At 42.3% G+C, this 12,539-nt stretch overlaps 1 protein-coding gene across 1 annotated transcript in view; it reads right to left on the bottom strand.

The window, feature by feature from the left end:
* Positions 1 to 12,539, bottom strand: part of NIBAN1 (niban apoptosis regulator 1) — a 69,317-nt gene that overhangs the window by 11,607 nt on the left and 45,171 nt on the right. Inside the window, exon 6 of the mRNA XM_050900886.1 lies at positions 5,687 to 5,802. Coding sequence (XP_050756843.1) covers positions 5,687 to 5,802 — 116 coding nt within the window. The remainder of the gene's footprint in view (positions 1 to 5,686; positions 5,803 to 12,539) is intronic.

The following is a 12,539-nucleotide window of genomic DNA, read 5'->3' as shown; positions in this document are numbered from 1 at the left end:
CTTTTGTCACTAAAAGACAACTATACTGGTCTAAAACCAGTAAAACTTTCACATTGTAGAATTCATATACGTTAAAGTCTCCTCCCAACACCTCCAAATTCTTGAACAAAAAACATACGAAATACATAACCTAAGAAGATATTCTGTGACAAAGGTGCACCACAGCAGAAAGGCAGGGGGGAGAAAAGTGTCAAAGGGACTTCTACGCATCAAGCATTTGTGATGGAATGTAGGAAAATTGAGGAAAAGGTATCATTGCCCCATTTTTTGATTATTTCTGTAAGTATATTGTTGGTCTATCATTGCTGTATTTTTCTAAATTGACACTGAGTACTTTTCTCCCTCAAGAACATTTTCACTTTGAAAGAGGGTTCAGTGGTTGTAGAAGAGATGCATCACCCTCTCTGATCCCAGCATCTAACTGGCAATTTGGTCTTGCAGATGGTTCCAATTAGAAAGAAAAGACATCAGACTGGGAATACACATGATACCAATTTGGGGCAGTGGTCAATACGCTGGCAGGCAAGGCTGCTATTCAGAGGGACATAGATGGGCTGAAGAAATGAGTGGTCAAAAACCTCATGAAGTTCAGCAAAAGCAAATGCATAATCCAACATCTGGGATGGAACAATCCTGTGCACCAGTATAGGCTGGTGGCAACTGGCTGGAAAGCGATTTTGCAGAAAAGGACTTGGGCATCCTGGTGGACAAGAAATTCAACATCGGTCTGCAGGGTGCCCTCGCAGCAAAGGGCAACAGCAGGTCGAGGGAGGAGAACGTTCCCCTCTATTCAGCACTTGGCAGACTGCATCTGGAGTGGTGTCCAGTTTGGGGCTCCCCAGTACGAGACGGATCTTGACACGCTGGAGTGAGTCCAGCAGAGGCCACCACGATGATCAGGGGATGGAGCATATGACACGTGAGGAGAGGCGGAGGGAACTGGGTTTGCTCAGCCTTAAGAAGATAAGGCTCAGGGGAGACCTTATTGCTGTCTACAACTACATAATGGAGGATGTTGGGCAGAGCCAGGCTTTTCTTGGAAATGCACAGGGAAAGAAAGAAGGTGACGGTTACAAGTAGCACAAGGGAAATAGTAATCAGGTATTAAGAAATATTTTTCACCATGAGGGCAGTCATGGGAACAAGTCACGCAATCTCCAACCTTGGATATCTTCAGAACTCAACTGCACAAAGCCCCTAAAGTTGGCTCTGCTTTGAGTGGGGGATTGCGCCAGATAACCTCCAGAGATCCCCTTTTAACTAAACGGTTCTCTGGTTCTGTGGTTCTCTTGATAGCGTCACCCACCTTTGTACAGAAGAAGCATCCAAGTCTGGCTTCTTCGATACAGAAAGAATGAAACGGTGTGAGACAGATTCCTGGTTTCATTCACAGGCACCTGTCCTGGTTTGGGCTGGGACAGAGTTCACTTTCTTTTTAGTAGCTGGTACAGCGCTGTGTTTTGGATTTGGTGTGAGAATGATGTTGATAACACGCTGATGGTTTAGTTGTTGCTAAGTAGCGCTTATCTTAAGCCAAGGACTTTTCAGTCTCCCATGCTCTGCCAGCAAGCAGGGGTGCAAGAAGCTGGGAGGGAGCATGGCCGGGGCAGCTGACCCGAACTAGCCAAAGGGGTATTCCATACCATGGAACGTCATGCCCCGTATATAAACTGGGGGGAGTTGGCCAGGAGGCGCGGATCGTGGTTCGGGAACTAACTGGGCATCGGTCAGCAGGTGGTGAGCAACTGCATTGTGCATCACTGGTTTTTTTTCTTTCCCCCCCCTTCCTTTTTTTTTTTGTTGCATTCCTTTTCATTACTATTATTATTATATTTCATTATTACTATTGTTAGTATTATATTTTACTTTAGTTATTAAACTGTTCTTATCTCAACCCACGAGTTTTACTTTTTTTTTCCTTTGCTTTCCTCCTCCTCACCCCACTGGGAGGGGGAGGGGGAAGCGGCTGCGTGGTGCTGAGTTGCTGACTGGGGTTAAACCACGACAGCACCCATTTCAGAAGTTTGCTTCAGAATTACCCACTCTGTCAGGCTTTGCACCTCCTCTGCCTAGATTTGAGCTACAACTTCTTCCTTGCCCATCCCACTCAGATGTACCAGACTGGCAATAAATACAGAGTTATAGGCACACATCTGATTTTGAGAGTCTAGGCTTTCCTCTCCATTTTTTAATTTAGGGACACTGTTATCTCTGGGCTGAGAAAGCTGCAAGACCTCTCTTTCTCCTGCACTTTCCCCATGCTGTTGGCCAACAAGGCAAACTATGCAAGCAGAGGGAAGCAGTTCATCATGGGACCTGCCCTATTTCTATTTCTTTGTGATCTCAGGTCTCTGAACATGTTTCCTATGGAGGCATCTATCAGTGCTGAGGATATATGCTGGATTCTTGAATTTCTCTACTTAAAGCGTCTCAATTTTGAACTAAAGACCTCAGTCCCGTATTTGGTTCAGTCATTACTCATCCTCATGATTCAGAGGAGGGAGGGACATCTTTTATTTCTGGACACGTTTGTTTTCTGTTCATAGATCTTGCCCAGGTGTGTTTGTACTGGCCCACAGTTACAGATGCTCAGCTGCCAATTTATGATGACAGAGGCAATACTATCGTGCATGTGCTATCCAGAACGGCACATAACCCTTTCCTCAAGGCTTTTTATCTGTCCCGACTGTACAGCATGTATGAGGTTGTCCACAGCCTCCTGCAAATCACAGAGAGACATAGTAACCCTATAAAAAAGCAGACAAAATGCATCTTTCTCCTTTACTCTGGGTGAAGGATTACTGGCTTGCCCAACAGTTTCAGTGAAGTCTCACAGACAAAGTATGTAGTCCTCCTTCCTCTCCAGTGGGGCTTGAATAGAGTTTTTGCTAAGCAATGTCTATTTGAACCCAGCTCTTTTCCTTGCTTCAACAACAGCCCAGCACGGTCCTCATTCAAGGATCACTGCCCTGATGCACCCAGCTGCTGGCTGAGCCAATACAGAGTGCAAAAACACCGCTCAACTTTACATTTTCATCATGCCAGTGCTTTTGCATTTGTGCCATTTCATTTGTGCCAATGCTTCCTGACATTCAACCTTATGTATTACAGCTGCCTGAGCGGGTTTTAGGCGTCCACCAACAACCCAATAGGGAAATGGCAGGAATTTAGACAGCAAAAGTAAGAAAGAAAGGGCTCTGACTGCAGGCCTTGTAGTGTAAAACAGAGTACCTCCTGGGCATAAGACAGCCCCTACAGAAATATAACACACAATACCCTACTCATTAATATACCTCTAATATGCAATACCCTATTATTGTTGTTTCATGTAACTTAAGTACTTATAGATGATGCCACAGCACCACTTCGGATTCAGCTATGCTGACTCAAATACATGTCAAAACCAATGGACTAATTCAGGTCCTAAACTAGTTGGTCACTTAAAAAAAATCTCACGAATAACCCAAACTGGAGCACCACAGACGAAATAATAAATGTGACAACGGATCAAATGTATTCTGAAGAATCTGAGCTCTCTGGAAACATTTTTAGGAATGCTGGATTGGTTTTATATTTCTGTACTGAAAGGTGCACTGTAGGAGTCTGGGGTTTTTTAATCCCTTATTCAGCTATCCTTGATTTACCAATATGTTATTTCTACATTCATGTAGTACTGATCAATGGAGTTATGCTAGTATAAAATTGGTGTGTTGTAGTGCTCTCACTATGTAGCTGTACTGTTGCTTGTAACAAGCGTCGTCAAAAATTTCCTGGTTTTAACCCTGTATTTCAGCACTTAACCTACAGAAATACCATCTACAATTGAATTTATCCTTTGTTAGTAATGAAACCTTAAAAATGAAAAAGAACAAAAACAAACCCAGGAAAAGGAACTTTTATGACACAAAAAAAATTTAGTAGGTCTTCAGCCGAGTGACTGGGTACTTGCTAATACTACATCCATGTTGCAGTACCTAGGCAGAACTGTATGAGCTAATGCTGCAGAGACTCTGTCATTATAAATGAATGTCAGGGAATATATTTATTGGCGTTCTGCAGAGATTTTTACAGCAACAAATTGTAGCTTGCTTGTTCCAAACCATTCACTTAGCTTGGATATTTGCCTAAAATAATTATTATATTTGGTCAAAGCAGGCATGAGAACACACTATACTTACAGAATGAATTATTACTAAGAAGATAATAGCGTAACTAGTCTGGATGTTTTCTGATTACAGTTCTCTTGAGGTATATGGGTTATGAGTAAGTAGTTGGCAAGCAATAGGAAAAAAACCCCATAAAATGAAACCAGCACTATAATAGCTCCATAACTCGAGGGCGGAGGGGAGAAGAGAAAAACCCTCACTCCCTCCACTGGAAGGATGGAACTCCTTATACTAAGGAATTTATTATCAGATGTTAGCAGGAAACTTCAATCCCTGACATGGTGGCACTGGGAAAGACACTGTTTATATATTCTTCTCCAGTTTCCACATTTTTCAGCATTTCAAAGGTAGACTTCTCCTAAAAGAATAATCTGGTTTCTTAAAAAAAAACCCTGGATCTTCAACTCTTCATCAGGCTTTTTTCCATTTTCCCAAAGGGAAGCCAGATTTCATCAAGGAAAACACCCAGCAGCTGGTACTAAAGTAAATATTTGCTGCTGAGTGCTCAGTGCTTTGGAAAAAATTTATAAATCAGGGCCCAAATAATGTCTCAGTTGCACTAAAAGACATCTGGAGTGGTGCCAGAGTGATCGGTGGAGTTACTTCAGCTACCATCAGTGCTCCAAAGCTGCTCACTCAAGTGCCCAAATATGGACCCAGACTCTGAGCTTAGCATCTCATTTCTGAAGAACTGAAGTACACAAATTTTTGGTGTTTAAGTGTGACTGTTACTATGCAAGACTCTGTTTCAGAAGTCTGGCACAATAAGTAGGTCTACCAGTTTATCCGCTCAGGCCTAAAAGCTTTGTTCCCAAAGAACAGGGAAAAGCAAAATGAAGAGATTCTTCAAAATTTTTATTTAGCTGCTGCTCTGTTCTTCGTAAAACCTGATCTCCTGCGAGGGCATCTGGAGGCATTAGAGGACAAGCAACAGGAAACTGTTGCGTTTAGTAACAAAGGTAATAGCAACAGAAGCAAAAAATCTCTCTTACCTGCAAAATAGTTGTCATGAAAGACAGAAAAACAGAGCACAGCCCAACGCAGCTGACAGCAAGTATCTGCTGCATACAAACTGTGGGTTCCGTGTTTGGTGTGTATTGCTTTTGGTCTCACTGGTTTACTATAACTATAAACAGCAGCAACTGTGGTAGCGAGACGTTAGCAGGTGCCTTGTTTTAGACATAGCGTTTATTCACCAATTGACCCCGTAGCATAATATTTAAGTAGATGTATGAGCTTTTTGTGGAAATGTGGCCTTCCCTACATTCCAGCACAACACAACAGCTTTAGTTCACAGCACACTTTCTTTCATGTTCTAGCAAAAAACTCAAAATGAGGTTTATTAAAAAAGAATTATTACTTACATATCAGTAAGAAGTATCTTGAAATCTTGGGTATTTCTACCTACTAGATTTTCTTTTTAAAAATGCCATTTTTTCCCAAGAGGCTTTACAACCTGCACTATCCTCAGAGCTGCCATATCCAAAGCCAAAAAAAAAATCAGCAGGATATTCTTTTACCTCTTTTTCATTGCCAGTTATCATTTCCCACGTCCCATAGTGGCCTTTCTCCTGCCGGAAGAACTGAATGGCTTGTAAGAATGCCTCGACTTCATACGTGGTCTGCTTGAGAAAATCTAAAGAAAACAAAAAGTAACACAAAGGATTTACCCATAAATAACCTTTAAAAAATAACCATCCTTTTTTGATCCATTTTCCTGTTCATGGCACTAGCTGTAATATTTTTAAATCATTTACTAAACCTGAATGTCTGAAGACCTTGGGCTTTCATTAAGATTTAGAAGCATGATGTTGAACTATCACATTGCACATATGAACTATCACAAGCCATCCCATCTAAGTTGATAAGTTAAACCAACACCAGCAAATGTTAGTATGGAGCACATGATAAGGTAAGAGTTTTACGGCGGCAAGCCTTGTGTGTGGTAGACTTTGATAAGGCAGTCATTAACATATGAAAGCTCATCCCTTGCCTTTATACCTATCAGCAATGTAAAATGGTACATGGGAAGACTTTGACAGCACGTACCAGGGCCAAGAGTTGGGAGCTTCTGCTTCTTTAATTTAAGATAAGAATTAAGAATTTAAGATAATGATAGTCAGCTGATTGCGGCATGTTGTACGCCCTTGATAAATTGCTAAACCCTGAGTTAACGTTCCCCAATAATCTTTTATTTCCTTTGTTTTATTAAGGAATTGATGATCAAGATGATTTTTCATGGACGTACAATAAAACAGACCTGGACAAAGTAAGCACCATGCTTATACCAATTAAGCACAAAAACTTCTGACAAAATCGTGCTGCTTTCCCTAAATATTTCAGGAATGTTTAACCACAGCTCCGGAGTATCTGGTTATCATCCACAGCTACTGCTGCTAGATGGTAGCTCTTCCCAAGAACAACGTGGTTCAAGGTGGGGGACACTCTGTTGTACAAATGAGACCACAGCACGGAAAAAGCTGACAAGTGGCTGAGCTAGTTTGCTCTTACAAACTCCAGATAACCAGTCGTGCAACAGAAATTACATCTCATGCAATGTGTTCTTTCCAAACTGCTAAAGGCTTTCAAGAGAGTTGCAGCCAACACTCTCCTTCACCTGAGAGCGCACACAAACACAGCTAATGAAGACTGCAACAGCAGTTACACAGCAGAACTAGTTTGTCATGATTTGGGGAGAAACAGTCCCTCTGCCTCAAAATGTGGAAAAGCTCCCTAGAGCAATCAGGCTGCTTGACAACCTGAGTAAGAGAAACCACCACTGAAATACTTCAGGAATTCAAGTGGTGTGTCTTTGCTATGAAACAGAGCTACAGGATTATTGTGAGGATTATTATCTTAAGGGAAAAACAAAGCCACGATGGTTTATTGTCCCTTCTTCAAGGTTATCTACTTGCAGCCTTGATCAGCTGAAGTCCTCTTGTGCACACGTTAGGAAGAAAGGAGGCAAGAAGAATGTTAATTCTCTCAAGGATAAGTATGCTGCTTTAAAAGATATGTATAAACAATTGTTATGTGAACAGTCGGAGAGTAAGTTCTCAAGCTTTGCCTGTCAAGCAAGACACTTCTTTTGACTTGTTCCTGAAACTTCTAAAGAGAGAAGCTTTATAGGAGGCTTGCATACATGCCAAGGGCAATACAGGCATTATACAAATTATGGGAAGCACGAAGGATTAACACTACGGTAATGCCTGAAATGTCTCCTCCATGCACTTTACACAAACACAAAAGCTACAGAAGCCTACAATTAATTTAATCAGTGCTTCACCCTGGCTACTGCTTGAAAGCAGCACTGTATAGATTTTATCTACGTGGCGGGCAATGAGGTTTCAGATCTGCTAAGAGCCCAAATGTCAGAATTTGCCCTTTCAGAGTTTCCCCTGGGCATAATAATTACTTCAGGAAGGTATGTTAGACATACTGAGGTGCAGTAAACACTCTCTCAGTGCCAGTCTATAGATACCAGCCCTGTTTTGCACATATTGCATGTATGCATGGACGTGTCCAGAGAGACCACACAATTTCTTCAAGCTCACACAATCATCAAACGAGAAAAACAGCAAGGTAAAATCCCAACCTTCCAAATCTCCCAATCCCAATCCCAAATCTTCACTGCTACCTCCATGATTTATAGCATTTTTAATAGCAAGTCACAAACCAGGATGCTAAAATGTCAGTAAAAGAGTTGTAAGTCAGGCTGTTCACTGCCAAGAGAACGTCCTCTGACAGCAGCTTTAATGAAAGAATGGAGTATTCCACCTGAGAAACTGGTGGAGCATTGCATCTGAAAGCTTTTGTCCTCCCAAAATTAAACTCTGAATGTTTTGACGAGAAGAGGGCCGGGCTTGGCTGGAGGAAGGGAGAACTGCAGCTCCTGCAGCCCTCCGATCGTGACTCACATGTTTTCCTTCTTCACAGCTGTGCTCCCTCCTAACCAAAAGGGACAACAGACCATCCAAAGGGCCGGATCTTGGACCTGCTGAGATGATGATGCGCCAGTGCTGACAAGAGTCTATCCTCTAAGATCAGCAAGTTTTAAACGCCATGCTCAAGGGAGTATTTTCTCTCTGTTCTGACTGTCCCCAACCCCACAGAGAAGTGGGAAGAAGCTGCTAAAAATCCAAGAGCGATTCATTTGAATAGTTCATGGGAAAAATAGCAAGCTGTAAGTACCATAAAATCCCAATCACGCATTCTTTCCTATGCCAGTAAACACAGGAGAAAAATACAATTATGGCAGTCTTACTACAAAAACAGCTCAGAGTAGAAAGGAAGCTTTATCCTTCAAGGCTACTACAATTGCTTAATTTAGGCAATTTCATTCTCACTATCCATAGGAGGAAAAGATTGCATCAGCAATAAGGCACTGAACAACTAGATCCATCCAGCATTGGGCTGTGCAGAAGCGTTGGCGAGGCACACAAGACAGAGGCACACTCATGGGATACGGCTCAAGAAAAGGGAATTGTACCCAAGCTGAAAGGAGCTGCGGTACACATCCTCCAAGATTTCAGCAGGGAAGAGCCAGGGCTTCTGTAAATCAGATCTAGCAGTTCATGAAAAGGCTAGAGGACTGCGCCTGGCTTGGCAGCCAGCTCCGTTATGGCATAGCAAAGCAAGGAAAACAATGAATAAGCTGTTGGGGTAGCCCCGCTTGCGTGCAAGAGAGAGGATGGTGCGTGGGAGATGGAAGCAGACGCTGCAGCTGCAAACAGGGCAGGTGGTAAACGCCAGTGGTATCAGGAACGATTGTTCATCAGCAGAAAGGACGATGTGTGCTTCGCTCTCCTGAACGCCCTCGCAGGGGCTTCCCCTTCAACAAATGTGGCTGGCACCTATCATGAGTGATGCATCTGTCCCCGCTGTTTGTAGAAAGTGGAGCATGTTAGGGGAGCTTGGTGCAGTGGTGGCTGTAGGTCATCCTTATCCAACTCCCATACAAAGCCATAAAATTTACTGAATGTCCTCCAGCAAAAGGCCGGTGAGGCTTTACAGGTACCCACACTGATGCTACATGCTTAATCCAGGCTGGTCTGCACTTGGAAAATTACCTGAGCAGCTTCTCCAGCTGGTAACGAATATAACATCAGCTTATTTGTGGAGAGCAAAACAAAATTCTGTTTGTTCTGCTTAATTTTAAAGTAAGAAAACCACCTAGAGACTCTATCTTTACATATCCAAGTGTGGAGCCTAATTTTAATAACAGATAAGATATTGCTAACCATAGACTCCTTTTATAAACACAACAGAATAATTGCTATAAAGCTCCTTTTTAAAAGATGGAAGGACATCTGGAAACACCATGACTTTATACATCTCCCCAAATTTGCACATCTCTCAAAGGCACGGCTGAGTTTGTTCAGTACTGCAGAAAGCTGTCTGTAGGAACGAGCTTCCTTGCAGCGTACAAACAGTTTAAATCCCTCTTTAAAAAAAAAAAAATCTCAAACCTTAACTCATCAAAATGATACACAGAGGACTAGGCTACTCGACACCCACTGAGCGCACTTGCGCCTGGTGCAGAAGCGTTAACTTAGAGGGTCCCGTTCCTAATTTCAGCTGTATCTGATCTTTCGGCTGCTGTGGGACTTGCACTCTCCTACGGAGGTGCTCCAGGCTATGAGCTGCGGCTCCTTCTCTGTCCCTTGGCAGATGAATGTTTGGTCATATGGGCGAGTAACGAGGACATCTTCAGTCCCAAGTTCCTACGTGCTCTCCCACCCACAGCAGGACAGCTGCACCTTTGTTTGAAGATGGACGTGTCGCTGGCACATTGTTTAAAAGCCCCTTGGGAAAGGCTATCTGAACAATTTTTCTGACTCGCTAACACTTCTTGTGTGTGTATAAAGACAGCAGCGGAAATTAATTGCCCTGGTGAGTTTGGTCTTGTCTGTAGCCATAGATCGACTGGTCTTAACATCAGTCAAAACACTGAAGACCTCTGTGCAAAAACTTCTATAAATAGGCCTCATTACCAGAGAGGATGCGTGCCGCAGACCTCACTGCCTCTAGCTAAAATTGTGGATTTTCAGCAAATCCAGATAATATGAAATCTGTACTCAAACATTCCAGTTCTAATTTTGTATCTGTATGTACTGCAGACTGCTGCATTGGGTCTCTTGCTGTGCTTTGTAGCAGAAAGCTCAAACCCAGCTGATGTTTAATCACTTAGATGATGATTTTTCTTAATTACGATCAAAGGAAGATGCCTCTTTAACATTACATATCCTAACCTGCCACGCTAGCTGTTAAAAAGTGAGTATTTCAATATTCAGTTTAAACTGTGTGCCCCTCTGAACAATAATTGTCATTAATGAAGCTATTCAAACTCATTATTGCAGCATGAGAGAGGCTAAAATGGTCATCAAACAACGGAATGTTCGATGCAATGCCAACAGGCGTTTGAAGACAGACGGCATATCGTTTACCCCCTTAACAAATGCAATGGTGACAAGTCGAGTCTTCATATAAGCAGCAGCACAGCTCATTTCTGTACCGCTCGTGCAACCGCATGGAAAAGTCTGCGTTTGGGAAAAGCAGGGAAATGTTTCTGCAGCTCCTGGTGGGGCTTCAGTCGGATGCGATAACCAGACAGAGAGAATTTTCCACCTCCCAGAACTGATGGGGTGGTTTGCTCTGCTGAGACACCAGTGGTTCACAGTTCCCTTCTCTGACTTGGCTAATTCTGCAAACTGAGACTCGCTGATTTTTGGACGCAGCACCAGCATTACCACGTTAAACTGTTCGGAGAGCCAAGGAACTGCAGTCAGGATGTTTTATGATGTGTAAAAACTGAATATGTCATTCTTCAAAACAAACTGAGTGCCCCTAGTGCAATCCAGTAAATGTCCTTCTCCCTTATGGGCTTTTCTTACAATACGTTTATTACTTTTATTGTTAATAATAGTGAAGGGGTATATTGACTGTGGACAAAGTGCTTTACCAAAGCGAGCTAAACCACTGAGCGTAATCTAAGCTTTTTGGCTGACATTTCACAAAAGGCTGAGGCCCAAAGACTTAGATGAACAAGTGTTAAAACAGAATCCAGAAGTCTGAGCTCATAGAGCAAGGGTTTTAATTAAAGAAATGCTGATTCTGACATAACGCCCATCATCTGACTACCAAAACTCGGAAGTAATCCACCCGCAGCTTCATCTGTTTCCTGCAGCACTCACATCTACATACACGTTCGTGAGCTGGAGAGCTGCCGACAGTTTGGTGAAAGATTCTGCATTCAGTGAGTATTATTTTCCATACGGTCCCTGAATTCTTACTGCAGGTAACTATAATTGATATTAAAGCAATCTGGCATCCAACGATGGCTGTATTTATGAGAGATGATCATGTGAAGGCCCATAGGTAGGAAGGTAACCTTGCCTGGCTCTTGCCTACCATCGTCAATAACTGCAGCTTTGGTCAAATGTCTCTTTGACCAAACACAAGTCGCTAACAACCTGATATACTTTTTAGTTCCCTCCTACAAGACAGCAGGGCCCCTGAATACCTCCTCAAATCTTCAAAAACCACAGGCTGACTTTGGTTAAAGAGTGGGGAAGGCAGGAGGACAGTCACTGGAAGGAAAGGAAGATGACCGAGGAGTCGAGTTTGGTGGCCTTTCACTGATGGGGACAATGTCACTTACTATAATTTTTGGAATATGATAAATTAGTAGAAACTGCATTTAATTTTATGTGATCTCACAATAATATTTCCTTGCTTCCTCATCTATTTGGTGGAAAGCTGGCTCAGGTGAAGGCAGTGCCAAAACATCTATTCTCTAGCTCTTTCTTGTTGATCACCTTATATCGCATTTTCCTGGGACAAGAAAAATCTCTGTACAGATACCGGTGAAGGGCCTGCCTTCTTGTGATGCTACAAATAGATAGTAGGAGGTGGATAAAGCTGAAACATATTTGGAATTTTAAGTGTCTTATCTTTGGTTTTAGCAGTCTCAAAAGATGGTGCTTCTACCACTTACTATTTCCACTGGACACTGCTACCCTCAACAGAATAGATTTCATGCTAAGAAATGCAAATTAAATTTTTCCTGATTTTCTTATCCTTCCAAGTCACCCCCCTCTCACCTTGGCATCTGTTTCTTTCAAATATATTTTAGATTGTTGTTTTTCCTCTGCTTGCCATTATACATGCTCTTTAATTAAAAAAAAAAATCAATTTCTAATGGAATTTTTTTTAGAATTTAGTTCTTTTAAAACAAAAGCTGGTAAAAAAGAAAATACACAACCCCAAACCAGAGGGAGGCTGCTGAAAGAAAAGGCTGCCATTTTAAAAAACTGTGGTGTCTTAACCATCTAAATACATAGGACATTTCCATCTCTTGTACTGGTACTTCAA

Source organism: Gymnogyps californianus, chromosome 8 (genome assembly GCF_018139145.2).
Source record: "Gymnogyps californianus isolate 813 chromosome 8, ASM1813914v2, whole genome shotgun sequence".
Lineage (NCBI taxonomy): Eukaryota > Metazoa > Chordata > Aves > Accipitriformes > Cathartidae > Gymnogyps > Gymnogyps californianus.
This window is presented reverse-complemented; position numbering and strand designations above follow the sequence as displayed.